The sequence below is a fragment of the Sorex fumeus genome, unplaced genomic scaffold (assembly GCF_029834395.1).
Source record: "Sorex fumeus unplaced genomic scaffold, SorFum_2.1 ptg000006l, whole genome shotgun sequence".
Lineage (NCBI taxonomy): Eukaryota > Metazoa > Chordata > Mammalia > Eulipotyphla > Soricidae > Sorex > Sorex fumeus.
In genome coordinates, this window is record NW_026606063.1 from 5,283,834 (window position 1) to 5,310,126 (window position 26,293).

General features: G+C 45.1%; 1 protein-coding gene across 1 annotated transcript in view; it reads left to right on the top strand.

Annotated features, from left to right (window-relative positions):
• The window catches only part of SRD5A2 (steroid 5 alpha-reductase 2), a 28,619-nt gene extending 15,818 nt beyond the window's left edge, over positions 1–12,801 (top strand). The window contains exons 2-5 of the mRNA XM_056128574.1: positions 131–294; positions 7,581–7,682; positions 9,649–9,799; positions 12,669–12,801. Coding sequence (XP_055984549.1) covers positions 131–294; positions 7,581–7,682; positions 9,649–9,799; positions 12,669–12,735 — 484 coding nt within the window. The 3' untranslated portion in view covers positions 12,736–12,801. The remainder of the gene's footprint in view (positions 1–130; positions 295–7,580; positions 7,683–9,648; positions 9,800–12,668) is intronic.
• The last annotated feature ends 13,492 nt before the right edge of the window (positions 12,802–26,293 follow it).

The window sequence follows — 26,293 nt, forward strand, 5'->3', positions numbered from 1 at the left end:
CCACTGTACTATTAGTCCAGCCCCTAAGAATACTTTTGATGTGACTGTCTGTTTGAAATTTTTCCTCGGTTTTTGTTGTTGTTGTTGTTGTTAACAATTCATCCTGACCTTTCTCCCTCTGTTATTCCAGGACATTCATTTATTCTCTATTTACTAGAGGAAGACCTTATCCGGTTCTGTACATTTTCAAGGGCTTTGTTTTCTGCATGGGAAACGGACTTCTCCAAGGGTACTATCTGATGCACTGTGTTGACTACTCAGCCGAGTGGTATACAGACATCCGCTTCAGCCTGGGTAAGTCCATCCCACCCCCTCGCTTCTCGTCCGGATGCCCTTCCCCACGACTAGGTCTCCCTCCCTTCTGTCACCCAATTGAATGAATTCCCAACCATTGCCATCTCTTCTCCCGCTGCTGCCCTGTCCCCATGTCCCTCCTATACCCTCATAGAGTGCAACCCTCCCTCAGCCATGGACTATAAAATCACACTTCCTCAGAAGGACTTGTCCTTCTTATCTCTCTGAAATAGCCAAAAATAGCCAGAGTGATAGTACAGTGAGTAAGTTACTTGCCTTGCATGTGGCCAACCTGGCTTTGAGCCCGAGCATCCCATGTGATCCTCAGAGCACTGTCAGGAGTGATTCCTGAGTGCAGAGCCAGGAGTAACCCTTAAGCATCTCCTGGTGTGACCCCAAACAAACAACTAAACAAACAAAATAGCCCAAAATGCCTATGATTGAAATTTTCCTTTGGCTGTGGAAGGAATTCAAGTACAGAAAGGTTCGGTTGTGTTTCATTTGGGCTAAAACAAATAATCCAAGGGATGATATTAAGCTCTCCTCTTTCTTTTACACATCACACTCCACATTAAGTTACTATTACAGCCCCAAGCTCCCCAGCAGACCCGCCCGGACTCCCTTCTCCCCCACTGCATGGCCCTCAGCCACAGTCACATCTCCCTTGATGTCACGGTGATGGTCACACCAACTACTGGCCTGGGCTCCTGGCAATCAGTAGCTCCTTCTCACCCTGTAGTCAGCACAGACATTTGAGAACACAGACCACCATTGTCTTGTCGTGTGAAGGATGACATGTGCATTCTGGATCATAACAAACAAAACATACAGACCGTACAGAGGACCTTGATACGCTCATGTGGCATATGCTAGTGCCCTAGCATGACGTAGATGGCAGCACCTTGTGTGCAACTCAGATGCTATTTTTGGTAAAAGTCAGATAGGAAGAAAATGCGTGTTCTTTATTAGAAAAGGAGATATTGGATCGAGTTTTAAAAATATGCAGAGAGTTGGGGCTGGAGCGATAGCACAGCGGGTAGGGCATTTGCCTTGCACGCAGCTGATCTGGGTTCGATTCCCAGCATCCCATATGGTTCCTCCGAGCACTTCCAGGAGTAATTTCTGAGTGCAGAGTCAGGAGTAACCCCTGTGCATCGCTGGGTGTGACCCCAAAATCAAAAAATCAAAATCAAAATCAAAATATGCAGAAATTTCCCTGTAGACTGGAAGTAAAAAAACTGAAGAAAGATCTCTGCTGGCTCACAGCTCATGCCACACAAAACACACACGCAGATGCATGCACACACACGGGCACACATGTGCAAACACACAGGCACTGTAGCACTGTAGTACTGTCTTCCCGTTGTTCATCCATTTGCTCGAGCAGGCCCAGTAACGTCTCCTCTGAGACTTGTTACTGTTTTTGGCATATCGAATACACCAGGGGGAGCTTGCCAGGCTCTGCTGTGTGGGCGGGATACTCTCGGTAGCTTGCCAGCTCTCCGAGAGGGATGGAGGAATCAACCTGGGTTGGCTGTACAAGGCAAACTCCTGACACACTGTCCTATTGCTCCAGGCACTCACAGATACAAAATGCCACCAACTAGAAGTAAGCAGTTTGTCTAGAAAAGGACATTAAAGGGACACTTTTTTGTTGTTGTTTTTGTTTTTTCAGTCTAATAACTTTTATTTGCTCAAGTAATAAGCCAGAGCATAAGAGTCTGGATAAATGTTTTTTTTCCCCATTATCCAATGTAACATAATTTAATTAAAATAAAACAAATTAAGTTTAATCTTTCACTTTTCAACCAGCTCTGTTTGCATCTACTTTCCAGAACTGGCCCCATAGAGATATGAATCCTACATCTGTTAATTTATGGTTAGACTATTCTCCCGTTGTTCATAGATTTGCTCGATCAGGCCCAGTAACATCTCCATTGTAAGACTTGTTATTGTGTTTGGCATATTGAATACATCACGGGTAGCTTTCCAGGCTTTGCCGTGCGAGTGAGATACTCTCGGTAGCTTGCCAGGCTCTCCGAGAGGGGCGAAGGAACCGAACCCGGCTTGGCCGGGGTGGCTGCATGCAAGGCAAATGCCCTGATGCTGTGCTATCGCTGCCTTGCACGCAGTCAACATGGTTAGAATAATTTTTTTTAAACTTTTTATTAGTGAAACTCTATGTGGTAAAGTTGTTGACCTTACAAATTTTCGTGCTTGGGTTTCAGTTATACAATGGTTGAGTACCCATCCCTCCACCGGTGCCCATTCCCCACTTCCAATGCTCCCAGCATCCCTCCCACCTCCCCTCCCCCATCTCACCCCACCTCTGTGGCAGGGCATTCTAAAGGGACACTTTGATCTTTCCAAGAAGTCAGTATATTAGAATGGAAGGTAGAGAGTTGAAATAAGATGGCACCTTCAAGTTCCTAATACTAGATGTATTTTTTCTATGTTGTTATCCTCATCCCCTGACTTTTTCCACTTATCAGAGCTTAGTGGCACCAGCCTCCCCTCCCACACCCCACCCTTCTTAGAGAAGAGGAAGTTATCCTGATGTCAGGGCCCCCTTACCTTCAAATCCCTCCACTTGATGGCTCTCCCTCAGACCTATGCACCCTCTCGATTCCTATTACAGGACAAATATCAGATCTTCACAACAGCTTTCCCTAACCACCTAGTCTTTCCCTAACCTCCTCCAGTGCCTCTGTGGATCATTGTCCTCCTTGGACTTTTCTGGATCCAAATGATCACCTGTGTCTTTAGAAACTTTGCTTCTTTCATTCATTTCTGAGTTCAACACTAAAATGTAAGCTCCATGGGGGTGGCCCCTGGACTGGTCCTCACTACTGCCCTGTTGGTGCCCCTGACAGTGCCGAATACAGAGCATGCCCGCAGTAAACGTTCGTTGGTTGGAGTCTGACACTGTCCTTGTGAGATAAGTGCTGTTAGAATCGAAGTCTTACAAATGAAGGAATAGAGGCTGAGAAAGGTGAGGTGACTCATCCCAGGCATGCTAACGTCCAGTCCACCTGTCATCATCTTTACCTGCTTTACAGTCTCCTTTCCCTGCCCACTACCACAGATATTCCCTCTAGAACCCCTTCTTCCAAGCCATTGAGCTTCCAACTAGACAAGATTGCCAACCACTGTTCCTAATGGAGAGAGCAAGGTGGTGGCAAGCTGTCTCTCAGATCTCCGTGCTCCATGTTTTTTGCCTCATGTTTTGATCAGAGCAAAGGCACTTGGTTGAGAGTTGAGGTGGGGTATCCTTGATCACTTGATCACTTGAGTTCCCGTTAATCATCGATTTGCTTGAGCAGGCCCCAGTAACGTCTCCATTTGTCCCTGTCCCGTGCTAGTGTAGCCCAATGGCGTCTGTTAGCTCTAGGAACATGAGGAGCCTCAAACCGATCATTCATGATCTTGATGAAGAAGTCTGACCATCTGGTTGGTGGGCGGCCACGCAGTCTTTTGACCTCCCGTGGAATCTAGTCCATAACAGCTCTAGTCCAGTGGTCGTCTTTAAATCTCATTACATGACCAGCCCATCTGATTTTTGACGCCCTGGCAAACGAGACAGCGTCCCTGATTCTTGATCGTCGACGGAGGTCAGAACTCCGGATTCTTTCTCTCATTTGAGTGAAACGTGATCTTCCAAGCATAGCTCTTTCAATTCCTCTTTGAGAGACCCAAATAGCATTCTCATCCTGTTTGCGTAGGGCCCAGGTCTCTGAGGCATATGTTAATGCAGGAAGAACAGTGGAATCAAAGAGATGTGCCCGGAGCCGGAGGTTCTTCGTCCTCTTAGCTATTTCTTCGACGCTTTTGAAGGCGTTCCAAGCCGCTCTCTTCCTCCTGCACAGCTTGGGTGCCAGGTCATTCATCATGTTGACTTCTCGACCTAGGTACACATAGCTGTTGCATTCGGAGATGGTCGTTCCGTTGAGAGCAAATAGGGCGTCAGGAACGAGGCTGTTTCTCATAAACATTGTCTTCGTAAGATTCAGCTGTAGACCGACCTTTCCACACTCACAGTCAAAGTTGGCCAGCATTTGTGCTGCTTGGCTGATGTTTGGTGTTATTAAAACAATGTCATCAGCAAAGCTGAAGTGGTGTAGTTGCCGACCATCTATCTTCACTCTCATTCCTTCCCATTCCAGTCGTTTCATGATGTTCTCGAGGGTGGCACTGAAGAGTTTCGGTGAAATGGTATCACCCTGCTGAACCACTCTCTTGACATCGATGATTACTTCTTTGTAGAATGGTGAGATCCTGGTAGTGAATCCGAAATACAGCTCACAGAGGATCTTGATGTATTGAGCTTGAATGCCCTGATGGCTAGGGCTTCAATGACTGCTTCCGTCTCAACAGAATCAAAGGCCTTCTTTAAATCAATGAACGTTAGACAGAGCGGCATCTTGAACTCCTGAGAAACCTAAATGAGCTTGGTTATCGTGTGGATGTGGTCGATGGTACTGAATCCTTTGCAGAACCCAGCTTGCTCACATGGTTGTCCTTCATCTAGTGTTCTGACAATCCTATTCAGGATGACTCGAGTGAACAACTTGTAGATGACAGACAATAGGCAGATCGGGCGATAGTTGCTAATGTCATGGATGTTGCCCTTCTTGAACAGTAGTACAGTCCTGCTGGTTTTCCATTGGGACAGAAGCTTGCATTCAGACAGGTAGCATGTGAATTGCTGAGCCAGTGTATTGATAAGTACTGACGGCAGGTTCTTCAGGTGTTCAGGTGATGTATTGTCTGGGCCGGGTGCTGTTCGTTTCTTTACTGATGAAATGGTGTGTCGGATTTCGGAAGGGAGAACATTGGGAACGACATATCCATCCTGTGGAAATTGGTATGTTGGCAAGTGGACATAGCTATCGAAGAGATTTGAGTAGAAGTCATGAATAATCTTCTCCATTGCCATTCTGGAGTATGTGATAGATCCATCAGAACGTCGGAGGGCAGTCATCTTGGTCTTGTAGTTGGCGAAGGACAGGCGAGCGTTATGAATACTTTTCCTGGCTTCTGTCGCATCTACCAGCATTTCTGCTCTTCTTTCTTTGAGGTCTTCCTTGATCGCATCTCTGCACTGCTTTGAGAGCTTGGATGTTTGCTTGCGGTTGCCTGAGGCTTGCGCCAAACTACGTTGGCGAATAAGCTCGGGAGTTTTTGAAGACAGGTGTTTTTTTTTGTGGTTATCTCTCTCTTGGCATTCCTCGCACAATCATGGAGGTGCTGAACCAGTCGATCGTATTCCTCGTCAATGTTGTCAACAATGGCATCTTCCCATGTTGCCGCAATAGTGCCAAAGAGTTCCCAGTTGGTGGTTGTTCTGGGAGTTCTCTTTTTGAACTTTGCAGCCCTTTCTCCCCGCTCTGTGAAGTAGAATTTTGCATGGAGGAGATGGTGGTCCTATCCCCTTTGGAATTTTGGGACAACAGCGACATCGGTCAGGCAAAACCGTCGATTGAATATGATGTGGTCTATTTGGTTGTGGAATCGTCCACCAGGAGACTCCCATGTCCAATGTTTAGATTCAGCTTTCTGGAACTGTGAGTTACCATGGATGGTCTTGATCGACATGATGAACTCAGACAGTCTCTCACCCTGTTCATTCCATTCTAGGCCATGGGTCCTGATGTGAAGTTCTTCAGCTGATCTTCTCGGTCCTATCTTGGCATTAAAATCACCCACAATGATCTTGTAGAAGGTGTGGTCTTCTTTATAGAACTTCTCCAGCTCCATGTAGAACTTCTCAATTTCTCCTTCATCATAACTAGATGTTGGTGCGTAGACAATGAAGATAGAAACTGCTGGCACTGAGCCACATCTATTCAAATGTAAACATCCGATTCAGGTTGTTTGGCATTCGAATGAATCAATGTTCGTGGCCAAGTTTGTGTTGACAAGGACACCGACGCCTCCGACACCTGCTTTATCGCATGTTCTGAGGATCAATTCTTCTACAGTGTCGAAAACAGCATGATGAGATTGGTGCCTTCTTGTCTTGGTCAGACCAATGATGTCATACTTGATCTTTCGCGCTTGTACCATCAGGTCCTCGATGGATGCATCTGATGCTAGCGTATGTGCATTGAAAGTACAGATGATCATTTTTGTCTTCCTTCGTTGTGGCAGCTTAGTTCGGCCTTGAGATTTTATCGGCCTCTCCTTTCTCATCCTTCTCAGTGCTGCCATGCTGTTGGATATCCTTATGGAACAATATCCTTGGGCTGTGGTAACTCCCATGGAGAGGCAGGATGTTGCCTTCCTAATGTGATTTCTCTTTTCAGAGCAGGGTCTCTTCTGAATCAGTGAGAGGGAGGATGTTTGTGTGAACTGGAAGAGACAGAAACCAGCTCCCCAAGTATCAAATTCTCCTGTCTTCTGCTGGCACCATCACGAGAAAGGCATATCAGTAAGGCATGAGACCTGCAGGCAGTTACGAAAACCCAGTCACCACTTTACTGAGAATGTCAATTTACTGAGTAACAAGGATGTCGAAGGGACGGTGGGCAGCTTCGTGTTCCTTTAGTTGTTGGTCAGTGCCACTCCGATCCACGTTCTTTCTCTTTTCCTTCTCCTTTTTTCTTTGTGAGCTCGCCTCTAGCTCCTGGGAGAGTCACTTCATGGTTGCGAGGCAGTGACTGTTAGCTCAAGGCGTTATCTCTGGTGATGAAAAAGGAATGAGGAAGGGGAGGCATTGCTGCCTGTCCCTTCAGAAAAGAAAAGAGATTGTGCAAATATACCTGGAGGACTTTCCTGCACATCCACTTGGCAGAACTGAGTCACCTGGACACCTTTCAGCTTGAAAGGAGAAGGGAAAGAGGGTTGGAATTGTGGCTGGCCATTGAGTTTGTCAACCACAGCTTGAGTGTTTGTGAATGAGTCAGAAGCTTGCCCCATCCATCCACCGTTCATCCATCCACCCATCCACTTATTTACTTAACTACTGGACAGTAATGCCTCCTCCCTCTACCCCCCCCCCCCCCCATTTCACCACTCACTCATCTTCAACCCCCATCACTGACTCATGTACTTTTAGCCTTTTGGTCAATGAAACAGTCCAGTCCCTCCACCGAAACTTGGCTTCGTACCTAATTGTCTGCCTCCACTGCCACTTTAATGCTATTACTCAGTACCATTCCTAAGAAGTTAAATGCCCTTCCCTTCATTTTTAGAAAGAAAAAAAAACTTACCTTGCTTACCTTGATGAAAAGCACCAACATTAGTTACATGTTTTAATTCTCCCCCCTTTCCTCTTCTTTTCCAAGGTGTCTTCTTATTTTTTTTGGGAATGGGAATCAATATTCATAGTGACCTTATACTGCGGCAGCTCAGGAAGCCTGGAGAAATCACCTATCAGATCCCGCAAGGTAATGTCTCTTCTTCCCAAAGGGTTCTGTTCCTCCTTGGGATCCAGTGTTGTGAATCCCATTGAACAACACAAGAAGGTGGAGTGGGATCCAAATGATACAATTCTCCCAATTTTCCCTTGACCTCTACTCTACATCCGATCCCAGTTTCAACTCATTTTTCTCTCTGGAATCAGATTCCAGAGATCTAGGAGAGGTGTACAAGCTCAAGATCTAAACTCCCAAAGCAAAAGTAGTGAGGTTTAGGGTGGACATAGGCTGCCACTTAGTTCTAGGAAGTGAGATAATCACAGACTTCAATCAGAAATTAGGATAGAGATCATACAAACATAAGTGCATTTTTAAGAGATAAAACACAGAAAATCTGAAATCTATTGTTTCATAAGAAACCGGAATGTGGGGATCACAAATAAAGGCAGGCAGGAGTAAGTATGTCCAAATAACTCTTCAGTATTTTTTTGTTGACTGCTTGCTTAAGCTCTCCTCCTCTTCAAGTAAGTAGAACCCATGTAAATGACACGCAAAGTTCTTACATAATGATTTGGTGTTAGTGAAGATTAATATTCATTGACTAAGAAAATAATAAAAGCTACTATGAGGGCTGGAGCGATAGCACAAGAGGTAGGGCATTTGCCTTGCATGCGGCTGACCTGGATTCGATTCCTCAGTCCCTCTCAGAAAGCCCTGCAAGCTACAGAGAGTATCCCACCCACACAGCAGGGCCTGGAAAGTTCCCTGAGGCATATTTGATATGCCAAAAACAGTAACCACAAGTCTCACAATGGAGACATTACTGGTGCCCGCTTGAGCAAATCGATGAACAACAGGAGGACAGTCCTACAGGGATATGAATTCTAGAATACAGAATGTTACTAGCATCCTAGCATTAGCTACATCAAAGAAGAAAAAATGCATCATAGGTTGAGTGACATCTTGTTACTTTCATAGATAATTCATAGGCCCTTTGTAATAAATAGGCCAGTGGTTTCTCTCTGTGTCTGGGGAATCACCAATCATGAACCACTAAAGCCATGTCATTTTCAAGGAATATAATTTTCAAGGAATTTTATTTTTTTTGTTTCTACTAGAAACTAGTCAAAGGAGAGTGAAGAAAACTCTCAAAAGCTAGGCCAACAAAGCTAGTTTCCAACTATTAAGAGTCGTTAGAATGATCTAAAGACAAAAACAATCCTTATATAACTATGAAAAGAAAAATGATTTTGGGTGAAACTTTCTCAATTTCATGTAGGGCCCAGAATTTTCAGTGTATCTCTATTTTACTATTATTAGAAAGGGATTTACCTCTTGATAGAATTCTGATATTATTTCAGAAGCATGTGTTTGGTTGACTAAACCTTAAAAATCAACAGAGCTTGACCCCAAGAGCCTCCTGCGGGGTACAGACTCTGCAGATTCCTGAGTTTAAATATGAGCTGAGGGGATCACGTTGCAGAGGTCAGGGGGCAAATGCTAGAGGAGAATCGGATTTGCTTTCACATCAGCTGAGGCTTGTGCAGTGCTTTTTTTTTTTTTCTTTGTTGGGAAAAGGGAATGAGTTTCCCAGAAGTGGTGTTGTCCAGAGAAGGGGCGGGAGGTGATGAGAGCCACTTTGAGAGAATAAAACGTTAGCCCTGCATTCACCCCGTCCTGTCCAGAGCAATTGGTCCAGTTAACCTGAGGGATGGGGCAGGAGCCCGACACACCTGGTTGCGATCCCTCCTCCTCCCCCCAGCACGTTCATACGGAAACAGGTTGCTTTGGCTCCGTTTCCCCTGTGGCTCCGTTTCCCCCGTGGCTCTGTTTCCCCCACTCCTGAAGACCATTCCTCCAACGGCCCTGGATGCTCCAGCTCCAGATCCACATTCCGTGGAGCTGCCCTTTCCCATTCTGGAATTCGGTGGAGGGAGGGTTTGGCTGTCACAGTGATCCAGCCAGAGGATTGACTTTCTGATTCTTCTGCACGCAGGAGGCCTGTTCACATACATTTCCGGAGCCAATTTCCTTGGTGAGATTGTGGAATGGATTGGCTTCGCCCTGGCCAGCTGGTCGCCCCCAGCATTTGCCTTTGCATTTTTCTCCCTTTGTTTCCTCGGGATGAGAGCTTTTCACCACCATAGGTAAATGTTCAAGTCAAGGTGGAGTATCGGCATTATTTCTGCTCCAAACATATTTTTAGCGCTGAGGGTTGGAGTTAGAAACCTAAGACCTCTCTTTTTGTCAAATCAGGTTGATATAGACACCCAGATGTGCAAATTCTAAGTTACTGGGCTTGCACTGGAGTTGGAATTTAGCTGGACAATGGAAAATAGCTGGAGTCACAACCCCCCACTCCCCACTCTCCAAACAAAAATAAACTCACGTAGACAGAGTGCCCCAGATGAGGTAGGGAGCTCCCTGCCACTTTCTTGAAGAAGACTTCTCCACCTGAAGCACCTGTGTCTACAAGAGTTAATGGGCCCAGGCTCTGTGCCTCTCAACAGGGCACCAGGAAATGATTGCTGGCTGACGTGAGTAGCCTGGAGGAGGAAAGGGGTTGGAGAACAGCATTCATTCTATGCTTCAGTTTAGTCCCTGCCTACATTCCCAAGTGTGTCCATTGGGTGGCATCCTGGGCAGTTGCTATTGAAAGCTTCCCTGTCAAAACTGAGGGACAAGCAGGATACTCAGCCACTAGGGACAGCACTAGCCCTGGCCCCTAGAGTCTGCTCTGTTCCACTACTAATTCTGGACATTCAGGTGATCAGGGCGCCCTAGGATCCTAGGAGGATAGTTCTGAATCTGTGTAACACCAGGGCTGATTTGGGTTTTCTCTGCTTCCCCCAACCCCACACTCATAGCTGACTTCCTAGGAAAGTGGGATTAGTGGGGGGCAGTTTCAGGATTTCCCTCCAACAGGGGAATGCCTGAAACTGCAGGGAACCTTTCCTATTGGTCTAGCCAAAAGCTTTCCTGGCCTTAACCTCTCTTATGTTCCTTTGGAATGGGGTTGTGGGGTCTAAGGAGTCAACTGAAGTACCCTGGAGGGAAAGAATCACAGTGTAAACTTGCATTGCACTCTAAGCAGGTATAATGTGACTTTGAGACTGACTGGAAGAAGTGAAGGCTGTGATTGAATTTTGGAGTCAGACAATTATAACTGCTGAGTTTCCAATTCCTCTATTCTGGTAAATAAGAAAGCCTTCGATGGAAACAATCTGGGGTGACCAGTAACTGGGGTGCTCTGTGGCTTCCAGTCACCCCACCCGGCTGTCTACCTTTCCAGTCAACCTGCCCCTCCCTCCTTCTCCTAAGAAAAGGTGGGTTGAAACTTGTGTGTTGCGTGAATATTCTTTCGGTCGGAGGCATGGAGATAAGACACGCAAGAGGAATGTAAAGAGCACGGAGGGACAAGGCTCATTCTGGCTCGAGGCAGTACCAGTTACATCCTAATGGGCTGGAGTGATAGCACAGCGGTAGGGCATTTGCCTTGCACGCAGCCAACATGGCCGACCCGAGTTTGATTCCTCCACCCCTCTCGGAGAGCCCGGCAAGCTACCGAGAGTATCTCGCCCGCACGGTAAAACCTGGCGAGCTCCCCGTGACGTATTCGATATGCTAAACACAGTAACAACAAAGTCTCCAATGGAGATGTTACTGGGCCCGCTTGAGCAAATCGATGAACAACGGGAGGACAGTGACAGTGGACAGTGACATCCTAATAACTTCATCACAGAGAAAGACTCATTAAGGCCAGTACAAACAGTTATAGGATGAGCATTTGTCAAAGGAACATCAGAGTAGACATTGTCTTGTCAAAGCTATGTTGTCAAAGCTATGTTAAAACGTCAGAGGAAGATAGGGAATTGGACACATAGGTTCTACAGATTCCGTCCCTCACATTCTTGTGGTTGGTTACACAGAGGGCAAAGAGAAGGCTCATACTGATACTTGAAGGTCAATCCAGATTAAGAAAATGTAGGAGAGGGGGAAACTGCTGCCTTGTACTGCCAAGACAACGTATGACTAGGTGGGTGTATGAGAGCATGCTGTATCCTCCAGGTCATTGGACACACAAGTTTTCAGCTTGCCCACTTAGTGAGAAATGGGGCCTCGGTTCTCCTTCCTGCTTGCAGGACAGCAGCATCCAGAGGCTCATCCCTAAGTCCTGGCTTAGCACCAACACTTGTTTTTGACCCCACCTTTGTAAATTGCATCTATAATTACCGTATTTCCATATTCTCCATCCTGGGAATTCCGACTTCAGCAGGGACTTTTGGAGGAACACAAATCAACCTATAATACAAAGTGACATTTCCAGTCCTCCTGAAGGGGTAGTTTTCTGAAAGAATCCCCAGTTCTCTAGGGTTAACCTGCCCCATGTCCTTTGATATGCTGGATCTCATGGTTGAAACCATCTAGTGATTTTTGTTGATTACATTTTCAAATTGTTGTTTTTCTCACATCACATTTAAAAATGCACAAACCAGGGCTGGAATGATAGCACAGCAGGTAGGGCGTTTGCCTTACACGCGGCCAACCCAGGTTCGATTCTCAGCATCCCATATATGATCCCCTGAGCACCGCCAAGAGTAATTCCTGAGTGCAGAGCCAGGAGTAACCCCTGTGCATCGCCAGGTGTGACCCCCCCAACCAAAAAAAAAAGCACAAACTGACCATTTTAACCACTGTAATTACCCATGGTCAATTTTATCCATTACATTTTTAAAATATGCAACAAATGACTGTTTTGTCTACTCAGTAGCACTAGTTGAGCTCGTAATGGGTGCAGCTTCCATGTTCTCTGGGGTTGCCTTTCATTTGTTTTTTTAATTTTCAGAAGTTTCTCCATTTACAAGAGCCGGATTGGGGGTGGGGGTGGGGGGTGGATGAGGCCGGTAAGCCTGAGTTCCTGTGGGGGAGGGGGGTTCGTGACCTGGTTTTAGGCAGCAAACCATGGCTTTTGGTTTATAATGGTTATACTCAGATGAATTCTTTTCCTGTTTTCAGGTTCTATATCAGGATGTTCAAGGACTATCCCAAATCTCGAAAAGCCCTCATTCCATTCATCTTTTAAGGAGCTCAAATAAAAGACCAACAGAGCTTGCACCACCACCAAGCTGCTGACCTCATAACTTCCAAGGCTCCCTCACCCGCGGATGGACACACTACAGACCGGTTTCTTGGCGCTCTAACAGCGGGAAGAAGCTGACGGTTGCCTCTGTGTCTACAGCTCCTGCCATCAGGCACTTGCTACCCTGATTTCCAACCGAGCCTCTGCAAAGCTCCACTGCACACAGAGGAGTTTGCCCCTGAACTCTCCTTCCTAGACAGCGCAAAACATATCTCTCTGCATTTTAAGTTTTTCCACGGGGGCAATCCTTCTCTCAATATTTGATCCAGCCAATTCATGAAAGATAGCTCTGTAGTTAAGAAAGGGTTTGACTTTGGTACATCTACACAATGGAGTACTATGTAGCTCTTAGAAAAGATGAAGTCATGAACTTTACATACAAGTGGTACAATATGGAAAGTATCATGCTAAGCGAAATGAGTCAGAAAGAGAGGGATAGACATAGAAAGATTGCATTCATCTGGGGGATATAAAGTAACAAAGTATGAGATTAATACCCAAGAATAGCTGAGATCAGCACCAGGAGGATTACTCCATAACTTAGAGGCCAGCCGGGTATCCTAGAGGAAAGGGCTATTCAGATAGAGAAGGGAGCACCAAATAAAGGATGTTTGGAGGATCCTCCCAGGAGGGGAGATGCATGTCGAAAGTAGACTATGGACTGAACATGTTTGCCACTCAATGCCTCTTTTGCAGACCACAACACCCAAAAGGAGAGAGAGAACACAGGGGATTGCCCTGCCACAGAGACGGGGGGATGGGGGGATGGGGGTGGGAGGGATATTATCCATGGTGGTGGAAAACGGGCACTGGTGGAGGGATGGGTATCTGATCATTGTATAATTGAAACCAAAGCACAAAAAATTGTAAATCTACAACTTTAAAAAAATAAAATAAAATAAAGGGGAAAAAAAAAAAAGAAAAAAAAAAAAAAAAAAAAAAAAAAGAAAGGGTTTGTTTGTGTTTTGGTGGTAGAGGGTGGGGATGCGCATCAGCTTTGTAGAAGTTCTGCATTTTACAGCGATGCAAACAAGCAAAGATTTAAATTCAGAGTCCTTGTATGCCAGAGCAAACACACTCTCAAGTGAAGATGGTGATTATGGAAGATGTGGGTGGACAAGCTGCTCTCCCCGCGGCAGAACTGCATCTGGATCCACGTCAAATCCGTGTGCTTGGGTCCTCCTCTTCCTGTCGATTCTCTGGCTCCAGGGCAGGCAGGTGGAAACCCGAGTTTTAATAACTTCAAATCGGAAGAACACGATTCTGGAGAGCCATAGAGTGAGCAAATCTTACATGATGGACTCTGCACATAGTCGCCTTCTTGGAAGTGGTGGGAATACAGGCACTGACAAGACAGTATTAAGTGGAACAAATGACTGAGTCCACGGGCTGCTCATCCTGATGGAAATGTACAGAAGGCATTGGCTCCTGTTCTCTGAGTTTCTTCATCAGTTTTCAGGATTGGATATAGAGGGAGTCTCTGCAGGGAAACATCCTCCGATGTCCCAGAGCAGAAATGGAAGCAAATCTGCATATTGGGCTTAGACATTTCACAACTCATTCTCTTCTTCTTCTTCTTCTTCTTCTTCTTCTTCTTCTTCTTCTTCTTCTTCTTCTTCTTCTTCTTCTTCTTCTTCTTCTTCTTCTTCTTCTTCTTCTCCTTCTCCTCCTCCTCCTCCTCCTCCTCCTCCTCCTTCTCCTTCTCCTTCTCCTCCTCCTCCTTCTCCTCCTTCTCCTCCCCCTTCCTTTTCCCTTCCCTTCCCTTTCCTCTTCTTCCTCTTCCTCTTTTTCCTCCTCTTCCTCGTTCTCCTCTTCCTCTTCTTCCTCTTCCTGTTCTTCCTCTTTCTTTCCCTCTCCACCTTCTCTTATCCTTCTCTTCTCTCCTCCTCCTCTTCTTCTCAACATAAAAGTGATATTTCTTTATGTTAACTTCCTGAAAGAAGTTGAAGAACTGGGGTCCCCAGCTGATACTGATTAGCAGAAACTCATTGGCATTTGCAATCTAGTTGAAGGGGCAAGTCTAGGTGCTTCTAAGACATTGAGCTCTGTCTGGGGAGGGAGCCAGGCACTGATTGTTGAATGATCCCAACTGTTTCTCCCCAGTGGCTTGGGTTGCATGAGCATTGAAGATACTGCACAAGAACTTAGAGTAAATGAACACAACTTGTTCTGGATTGCACTGAGTGCAACTCATTGCTCCTTGGAAAAACTTGGAAGAATTACAGAAAATCATGAAATGCTTACGCTGTCCATTAAATGCCTCTTTAAAACATGGGTGCTGTGTGATTTTGCTGGAATTGAAAGACTTGTGGTTTTGAGTTGGACAGTCCCCACCCCCTTTTCAGGACTGGCTCCTTTCCTCTCCTTTCTTCTTTCTCCTGTTTTCCAACTTAGAGTTAAGGACTCCTTAATGTTTTTGTGCTTTTCAGCACAAAAACTTGAGATTGTAGAGTTTCAGCACGAAAAAATTGAGATTGTAGAGTTTCTCCATCAGAGTTTAGAACTCCCAGCAGGTGCAATAAAGGTGCAGAAAAAAGTGCTCAGGCTAGATTCCTCGCAACAGGTGTCCTTAAGCTTATAGAATTGCTCTCTTAGAGCCATCTCGATCTCAGACTACAGTGCTCATGCCAGATAGTCTTTCCTATCCCTAGCACAATCCTGGTCTTGTCATTGCTTTTGGATCATGACAGCATTTGTCTATGATCAAACTCTTAACCTATAGTTAAGAATCGTGGCACCTTGGCCTGGTCCATCTCGATGCCAGGGTAGCACATAACTTACCGGCTTGCCCTGGTTCCATCCAGTCCCTTGTCGGGACCCTGCCCTTGGGGTGCTAGGAAGTGAGAGCAACTGAGGCTTAAGTTGAGAAAGTAGATGCCCGGGAGTGAATAATATCCAAAGCCAATTAAATCCCAAGGTACAAAGCATAATATTAATTGTCTTCCTGTATCTGTACAAAAATAACATTGCATTAAAGTAAACTATTCAAAAGACAGAAGGAGAGGAGAAAGGCAATATTAACTTACAATACAATTTCAGTGTCCTAGAAGGATCTGACCTTACAAATTAACAGATTCTGATGGGGAAAAGCTGATTAACTGGTTGGGGAAGAGAGCATAGGGAAGTGGTTACAGACAAACAAAAGAGTGGGAGTGACCCGGGAGCACTGTGATGGGTGCAACCTGATAAACCTAAGCTCCTTGTATTCCAACACCTAGTGTTTGGGGTATCCGCAGGATTGGAAAGGGTCATAATCCGTAAAATAAACCTGAAGGAGTAGTGTGGGCTCTGTAAAATAACACTGCTGTCATTTTCAGGACATTGAAAATGGACTCTCCTAATCCCACTAATTGCAATACTCCAGGCCAGCTCGTGAAATGTAATATATAAACTCCATGATTGCCCAATAATCGCAATCGAGGATCTAGAGGCTTTTCAGTAAATGCACACTTTTTTTGTGTGTCTGTTTGCTTTCTTTTTTTTATCGAATCACTGTGAGATACAGTTACAAGTTTTCATGTTTGAGTTACAATCATACAATGTTCAAACACCCATCCTTCCACCAGTGCACATCCCCCCCCCCCACCAGTCTCCCCAGTATACTCCCCCTTTACCACCCTCCCCCTGCCTCCCTGGCAGATAATTTCCCCCATACTCTATCTCTACTTCTGGGCATTGTGGTTTGCAATACAGATACTGAAAGATTATCATGTTTTGTCCTTTATCTAATTTCAGCACACATCTCCTATCCTGACCAATCCCTCCAACCATCATTGACTTAGTGATACCTTCTCTATTCCAGCTGCTTTCTCCCCCAGATCATGAGGCAAGCTTCCAACGATGGAGCAATCTTCCTGGCCCTTTTGTCTATACTGTTCTTGGGTGTCAGTCTCATGTTATGTTATTTTATATTCCACAAATGAGTAATGCACACATTTGACAGTAGAGGGCGCTCTCCAGAATTTTTATTGTGGCTAACAAGTTTCAATAGGGCAACTCACACATATGAAAACATTTTTCAATTTTTCTTTCTGTTTTTGGGGTGTCCTGGTGGTGCTCAGGGCTTGTACCTGGTTCTGGGCTTAGGGAATCACTTCTGGAGGGCTCGGGGGACCATGTGGGGTGCCAAGGATGGAGCCCAGGTTAGCTGTATGCAAAACGAACTCTACCCTCTGTATTACTGCTTTGGTCCCCTGGAAACTTTATATATTCTTTTTGAAGAAACGCAACCTATTGTCATTTCTGAAGAATGAAATAAAACTCCAGACTTCCGCAGCGAGTGCCAGCCCAACTAGTCGCTGCCTCTCCCCAACAGGTCTGTGAACCCGCTTGGCGCCCCCTCCCCAACCAAACTCAGGACCCCAAAAGCCAGCCGCCAACGGACCCGGCCTGGGGCACCTGCCTCCACTTCTGCTTCTAGCGCCAGCCCAACCAGTCGGCGCCCCTCCCCAACAGCTCTGAGGACTAGCATCTGGACTGGCTGGGGGGGTAACCACCACTGTAGGGGCGTGGCCTCCTTAAAAGTGGGCGTGGCCTCCTCAAAGAGGGTGTGGCCTCCCTAAAGTGGGCGTGGCCTTCCCCGAGGGGTGCCACCACTCACGAGGCCGCAGTCACATTTCCTACTCCCAGCACTCTTGACTTTCATCCCAGCCTTCATCACCTAATTCTGTGGGAAAATTCCTGGCCACCTCAACTACAATATAACAATAATCCACTGGCCTACTCCAATTCTAAGAAAAGACCAGTACACAAAAGCTGTATAAGCCTAATATTAAAGAGCCCCTCCTCCAAAGCTTCACTAGATGCCCTTCACAAGCCAAAGAATAATGCCTGAGAGGAAGGTCAAACCCTAGAAAGGAAGAAGGTTGACCACCATTGACCAACTTTATCCAGAATCCTTTCCCATGATAAGAGGGAACAGTCCTAGTGAAATCCAGGGTTTTACCACTAAACAACCAAAACAACATGAAGAAACAGCAACAAATCTCCACTACAAGTAGAAGTCGAAGAAAAGAGTCCCCAGAGGGTATGGTGCTGCCAGCAGGTCAATCTGCTCCTGTGAGGCGAGTGCATCAGCAGCCTGATGGCGCCTTCAGACTTCCAGAAACCCCAAAATTGCTGCTGTGCATTTGGCCAGACCCCAAAAACTTGGGGCAAAGTTTACCAAGAAAGTAAACGGACAAAAGTTAGGTATGTGGGAAACACACCCACAAACCACCTCCGGCTCAGTTATATAATTAGAGGCATGGCCTCATCTGGTTTCTGATTGAACTGCTTAATGGTCATGATCCCAGAGACTCAGAAACAAATCTTGAAACCCAGCGGTTTTTGGCAGAAATGCGTCCAGTCCCTGCAGTAGGTTACTGGTGCTGGGCCAATCCAGGTGGGAATAGGTTTTGTGCCTTGGCCTGTTCCCCCTGATGGCTCGGTGGCCGCCATCCTCCAGAGGCCACTGGACAGTCAAGTTTGGGCCCGCATTGATGAGACACATTGGGCCTCAGGGATGGGGGTGGATCTGGTCCTGTCCCCCCCACCCCAATAAGACCCCAAATCATCTCTCACAAATGGTCTCTCTGGCTTCTGATCAAGCTGCTTAATGACCATGATCCCAGAGACTCAGAAACAAATCTTGAAACCCAGTGGCTTCTGGCAGAAATGCGTCCGGACCCCACAGTATGTTATTGTCACCTGGCCACACCAGGGGGGAAAGGATGTTTGTCACTCTGCCTGCTCCCCCTTGAAGGCTCGATGGCCGTCATCCTCCAGAGGCCACTGGACAGTCAGGCTTGGGCCCACAGTGATGAAACTTGTTGGGCCTCATGGAATGGGGGTGGAGCTGGTCCTGTCCTCCCTGTCCCAACGAGACCCCAAATCATTGTCCACGAATAGCCTCTCTGGCTCCTGATCAAGCTGCTTAACTACCATGATCCCAGAAACTCAGAAACAAATCTCGAAACCCAGTGGCTTTTTGCAGAAATGTGTCCGGACCCCGCAGTAGGTTACTGTTGCCGGGCCACCCCAGGGGGGAAAGGGGACTGTCCTTCCACCTGCTCCCCCTTGGTGACTCAGTGGCCACGATCCTCCAGAGGCCATTGGACAGTCAGGCTTGGACCCGCAGTGACAAGACATTTTGGGCCTTACAAAATGGGGGTGGAGCTGATTCTGTCCTCCCCACCCCAATGAGACCTCAAGTCATCACCCACGAACGGCCTTTTTGGCTCCTGATCAAGCTGCTTAACGCCCATGATCCCAGAGACTCAGGAGTAAATCTCAGAACCCAGCAGGTTTTGGCAGAAATCCTTCCAGATTTAAGTGTTAAAATTTTGGAATTTTAAAATTGCAAGGCCACTACTGCAGTCACGTGACATCATATGTTATTCATAACCAGCAATAGAAAACAAATTGTCTACTGTTGCCTTTTCAGGAGATCTGAGTGTTGGGGTAAAATCTCAAATAATAATGGTAGGTCTGGTGTCAAAATATTGAATATGATTAAAGTAGAGAGAGAATAATGTGGAAATCATCTGCCCCACAGGTAGGAGGAGGGTGCGGGATGGGGGCATACTGGGGTTGTTGAGGGTGGAGAATGGTCACTGGTGAAGGTACGGGTGTTTCATCGTATGATCGAGACTTAGACCCGAAAGCTTTGTAACTGCTCTCACGGTGATTCAATAAATAAAATTATAAAAAAATGAAAAAGAAATTAAGGTGGAGTTCATGCACAATTCAATCAGCTAATCAGTGGCTGAATAAATAGCAGTACTCCTACATAAAAAAAAAAGAAAGAAAAGAGTCCTGAATCCTCTACTGGGTAAAGGTAAAGGTAAGGTAAAGGCCCTCCCGTTGTTTGTCGATTTGCTCGAGCGGGCCCAGTAACGTCTCCATTGGAGACTTTGTTGTTACTGTGTTTGGCATATCCAATACATCACGGGGAGCTTGCCAGGTTCTGCCGTGCGGGCAAGATACTCTCGGTAGCTTGCCGGGCTCTCCGAGAGGGGCGGAGGAATCGAACTCGGGTTGGCCATGTTGGCTGCATGCAAGGCAAACGCCCTACCGCTGTGCTATCGCTCCAGCCCTCTACTCGGATTATCCACAAATATACTCTCTCTGATAAAGAATTCCGAGACAAAATGCAGAGGTTGGTCAAGGAACTACTCAAAGAATCAATAGAGGAGATATTCAGAAAATTAAAGGAAGAAATGAAAGAAACAGTAGAACAGATTCATTCATTCATTCATTCATTCATTCATCATCCTGTTAATCGTCGATTGCCTCGAGCAGGCCCCAGTAACGTCTCTTTCATCCTAGCCCTGAGATTATAGTCAAGGCTTTTTAGGAGAATGAGACCCATCATTGTTACTGGTATTTGGCATATTTGGTGCGCCACGGGGAGTTTGCCAGACTCTGCCCTGTGGGCAGGCTATATTCGATAGCCTGCAAGTTTGTCCAGATGTTCTGATGTTCCGGGAGCTGCATTTTGTAGTCTCTGAGTCTTGGCCGCTGATGGGATTACACGGCGCCAGGGGGCCAGGTGGTGGGTGTGACCCCCGCCTACTGGAATTTGGAGGATCTGGGTGGAGGATGCTCGACTCTAATTCGAGTAGGCTTGGAGATCTCGGCCCCGGAACCTGCGTGGCTTTGTCCCTCTGCCAGTACCTTCATGTGTGCGGAGAGTGGTCTCAGCATGGTGGTGGCTGGTCCTGGAGGTCTTCGGCTGCCGGAGCCCTGGTCGGGGTGGGGAGGAAAGCTCAACCCGCTCCCCTCCAAGGGACCCCGGTGAGGAACAGCCAGGCGCAGGGGCAGGAGACTGACTGCACTGGTCTCGTCTGGGAGCTGCATTTTGTAGTCTCTGAGTCTTGGCCGCTGATGGGATTACACGGCGCCAGGGGGCCAGGTGGTGGGTGTGACCCCCGCCTACTGGAATTTGGAGGATCTGGGTGGAGGATGCTCGACTCTAATTCGAGTAGGCTTGGAGATCTCGGCCCCGGAACCTGCGTGGCTTTGTCCCTCTGCCAGTACCTTCATGTGTGCGGAGAGTGGTCTCAGCATGGTGGTGGCTGGTCCTGGAGGTCTTCAGCTGCCAGAGCCCTGGTTGGGGTGGGGAGGAAAGCTCAACCCGCTCCCCTCCAAGGGACCCCGGTGAGGAACAGCCAGGCGCAGGGGCAGGAGACTGACTGCACTGGTCTCGAGACCAGTAGAACAGATAGTCGAGAAAATACAGGAAGAAATGAGAGCAGAAATAAAAAAGCTACAAAAAGAAGTATCACAAATAAAGGATTCAGTAGACGAAATTAAAAACTCAGTAGGGTCCTTTTCGCCTTTTTCCCTCTGGACAGCAAGATGGCGGCCACCTCAGAGCTTTTTGGAAAGCCAGGTATGAGCCGGTCATGACCGGGAAACTGAAACCTCACGGGAAGGGGGCGTTTCTGGCTCATCCTTCACGCCCTACTGAGGTCACGAGTTACCCCCTACGAGTGGCTCTCTAGCACGGCCATGGCTCTAGAGCTACAGAAACCAATCTCATAATTATCTGACTCTCAGCAGAAATACTTCCAGGCTTAATAAGTAAAATATTAGAAATCCAAAATTGTGCGGCTGCAATAGCAGCCGCGTGACATCATTTGGTTCTTGTAACCAGCTGTAGAAAACAAATTATTTCACAATGCCTTTTCAGCAGGTCTGATTTGGGGGTGTAAACTCTAAATAATGATGAGCATCTTTTGTCGAAACAATGAATCTAATTAAAGTAGATAGAGTGTTAACTACAATTCATCTGCCTCACAGGCATTGGGGGCGTTGGGAGGGGGTATATTGGGGTTCTTGGTGGTGAAAAATAAGTACTGGTGAAGGGAAATATGTTTGATGATTGCATGACTGAGACTTAAACCTGAAAGCTTTGTAACTTTTCCACAGTGATTCAATAAAAAAAATAAATAAAAAACAAAACTCAGTAGGTGTCCTTAGCAGTAGGATGAATACAGATGAAGACAGGATCAGTGAGCTTAAAGATGAGCAACAGAAATCGAATAGGGAAAAACAAACAATGGGAAAAGACCTCAAAATAGCTCTAAGGAGAATTAGAGACCTAGGGGATGACACCAAGAGGGGCAACATTAGAATCATTAGAGTACCAGAAGGACAGGGAGGCAACCCCAATGAAAAAGCCACAGTCAAAGAAATCATTGCTGAAAAGTTCCCAGAGTTAAAGAATGCAGACATACAGATCCAAGGAGCCAGAAGGGTGCCAGCTAAAAAAGACTCTAATAAAAACACCCCAAGGCATATCTTAGCCAGAATGATGGATTCCCCAGATAGAGACACAACACTGCAAGCAGCAAGGTCAAAGAAGGAAATCACATACAAAGGAGCACCCCTTAGATTTACATCAGACCTATCAGAGGAAACCCTCCAAGCCCGAAGACAATGGTGGGAAATAATGAAAAAACTCAATGAACTTAACGCCTCACCAAGAATTTATCTAGCTAAATTCTCACTCAAACTCGATGGAACTATACACCATTTTGTAGATAAACAACATCTCAGGAACTTCATAAACTCAAAACCAAATCTAAAAGAAGGATTAAAGGGGCTCCTGTAAGATAAGAAAGAAAACACATAAACACAACCAACCTCTACAGAAAGATGGCATAAAACCCCATGACAATAATCTCTCTTAATGTCAATGGTCTAAATGCACCAATCAAAAGACACAAGTGGCAAAATGGATCCAGAAACTGAAACCAACATTCTGCTGTCTACAAGAAACTCACCTGAACAATCAGAGCAAACACAGACTCAAAGTTAAAGGATGGAAAACAATCCTGCAAGCAAATAGCTCCCTCAAAAAAACTGGGGTGGCCATACTAGTATCTGACAACATAAATTTCAGGTTGAAAAAGATTAGAAGGGACAGCGAAGGCCATTTTCTATTTATCAAGGAATATGTACAACAGGAAAAAAATCACACTCTTAAATGTATATGCACCTAATGAGGGACCAGCTAAATACTTAAAACAACTGCTAACAGATTTTAAGGACATTACTAGCAACACAATAGTAGTTAGAGACTCCAACATCGCCTTCTTAACCCCTGGATATATAAACAAGAAAAAAACTCAACAAGGAAACATTCGCTTTGAACGAAGTAATAGAAGAGAGAGGGCTAATAGACCTATACAGGGATTTACACCCCAAAAAGAAAGAATACACATTCTTCATTTTCCAAAATAGACCACATGCTAGGCCACAAAACATACCTCAATATAATCAGGAAGATAGAAGTAGTATCAACAATCTTTTCAGACCACAATGCTCTGAAGATAGAAGCGAATCACACAAAGACATCGAGAAACAAATCAAACACCTGGAAATCAAACAACTCAGTGTTGAACAATGAGTGGGTCAGGAAGGAAGTCAAAGATGAAATCGAAAGATTCTTGGAAAAAAATGAGAATGAAGACATGAGCTACGAGAACCTATGGGACGCTGCTAAAGCCACTCTAAGAGGAAAATTTATAGCCTTGCAAACATTCCTAAGGAAAGAAGAAAGGGCCTACATAGATAACCTAACCACACAGCTCAAGATCTTAGAAAAAGACCAACAAAAGGAATCCAAGCCTGGCCGAAGGAAAGAAATAATAAAACTTAGAGCAGAAATTAACGAGATGGTATCCCAAAAACAATCCAAAAGGTCAACGAAACCAAGAACTGGTTCTTTGAGAAAATAAATAAGATTGATAAACCACTAGCAAGATTCACAAAGAAAGAGAGAGAGAGAACACCAATAAACCGAATCAGAAATAGAAAAGGGGACATCACAACAGAAACTAATGAAATTCAAAAGATCATCAGAGTCTACTTTGAGAGTCTGTATGCCATGAAACAAGAGAACCTCGAAGAAATGGATAAATTCCTATATTCCTATAATCTCCCAAGATTGAACCAGGAAGACTTGGGATACCCGAATAGACCCATTCATATCAAGGAAATTGAAGCAGTAATCAAAAGTCTTCCCAAAAACAAAAGCCCAGCCCAGACAGATTCAATAGTGAATTCTTCCAAACATTTAAAGAAGACCTTTTCCCACTTCTCCTCAAGCATTTTCAGGACGTTGAAAAAAATAAGAACTCTCCCTAACAGCTTCTATGAGGCACATATCTCCATAATACCAAAAGCAAACAAAGACACCACCAACAAAGAAAACTATAGGCCAATATCCTTGATGAACTCGGATGCTAAGATCCTAAACAAAATATTAGCAAATAGAATCCAACAACTCATCAAAGAGATCATACACCACAACCAAGTGGGATTCATCCTGGGCATGCAAGGATGGTTTAACATTCGGAAATCAATCAAAATAATCCATCATATCAACAAATGTAAAGACAAAAACCATATGATCATATCTACAGATGCAGAGAAAGCCTTTGACAAGATTCAGCATCCGTTTATGATGAAGTCTCTCACCAAACTGGGCTTTGAAGGAACTTTCCTCAAGACAGTCAAAGCCATGTACAACAAACCCATGGAAATCATTATCCTCAATGGGGAAAAACTAAGGGCCTTTCCTCTAAGATCAGGGAAAAGACAAGGATGCCCACTATCACCACTTCTGTTTAACATAGTACTGGAGGTACTTGCAATAGCTATTAGGCAAGAAAAAGACATTAAAGGCATCCAGATAGGAAAGGAAGAAATCAAGCTCTCACTATTTGCAGATGATATGATACTATATCTCGAGAATCCTAAATCCTCTACCAAGAAACTCCTAGAAACAATAGACTTGTACAGTAAAGTCGCAGGCAATCAATGCCCCAAAATCCATGGCCTTTCTATATGCAAATAATGAGAGAGAGGAAAGTGACATGAAAAAAAAATCTCGTTCATAATGGTGCCCCAGAGAATCAAATACCTCGGAATCAGACTTACTAAAGAGGTAAAGGACCTTTACAATGAAAACTACAAAACGATACTCCATGAAATAAAAGAGGACACGAGGAAATGGAAACATATCCCCTGCTCATGAGTAGGAAAAATTAAAATAATCAAAATGGCAATACTCCCAAAAACATTATACAGATTCAACGCAATCCCCATAAGGATACCCATGAAATTCTTCAAAGAAATAGATCAAGCACTCCTGAAATTCATATGAAACAACAAATGCCCATAAATAGCTAAAGAAATTCTTGGAAAAAAGACTTGGGGAGGCATTGCCCTCCCCAACCTCAAACTCTACTACAAAGCGGTAATAATTAAAACAGCATGGTACTGGAACAAAGGCAGGGCTGCAGACCAATGGAACAGGGTGGAATATCTGTACACACAACCCCAAATGTATGAACATCTACTCTTTTATAAGGAAGCAAGAAATGTGAAGTGGAACAAGGAAAGCCTTTTCAACAAATGGTGCTGGCATAACTGGACAACCACATGCAAAAAATGGGCTTAAACCTTAGACCTCGACCTAACACCATGTACAAAAGTCAGATCAACAAAGGTTAAAGATATCAACATCAGGTCAAAATCCATAAGGTACATTGAAGACAAGGTCGGCAAAACCCTCCACCATATTGAAGCTAACTCTATCTTCAAAGACAACACTCCACTGACCAACCAAGCGGAAACAGAGATAAACAAATGAGACTATCTAAAATTAAGAAGCTTCTGCACTTCAAAAGATACAGTGACAAGAATACAAAGACAATCTACTAATGGGAAAAGATATTTACCCAATACCTATCTGTTAAGGGGTTGATATCAAGGATATACAAAGCACTAGTTGAACTCAACAAGAAGAAAACATCCAACCCCATCAAAAACTGGGGTGATGAACTGAACAGAAACTTTCCCAAAGAAGAAATCTGAATGGAGAAAAGGCACATAAGAAAATGCTCTACATCATTAATCATCAGGGAGATGCAGATCAAAACCACAATGAGATATCATCTCACACCACAGAGACTGGCCCACATCCAAAAGAACAAAAGCAACCGGTGTTGGCGTGGATGTGGCAAGAAAGGGACCCTCCTTTACTGCTAGTGGGAATGCTGACTGGTTCAGCCCTTTTGGAAAACAATATGGACGATTCTCAAAAAATTAGAAATTGAGCTCCCATTTGACCCAGCAATACCACTCCTGGGAATATATCCTGGAGAGGCAAAAAAGTACAGTCGAAATGACATTTGCACTTCTATGTTCATTGCTGCACTATTCACAATAGCCAAAATCTGGAAAAAACCCGAGTGCCTGAGAACAGATGATTGGTTAAAGAAACTTTGGTACATCTACACAATGGACTACTATGCAGCTGTTAGAAACGATGAAGTTATGAAATTTACATACAAGTGGTACTACATGAAAAGTAGCATGCTAAGCCAAATGAGTCAGAAACAGAGGGACAGACATAGAAAGAGTGCATTCATTTGGGGTATATAAAGTAACAAAATAGGAGACTAATATCCAAGAATAGCCGAGATAAGTACCAGGAGGTTCACTC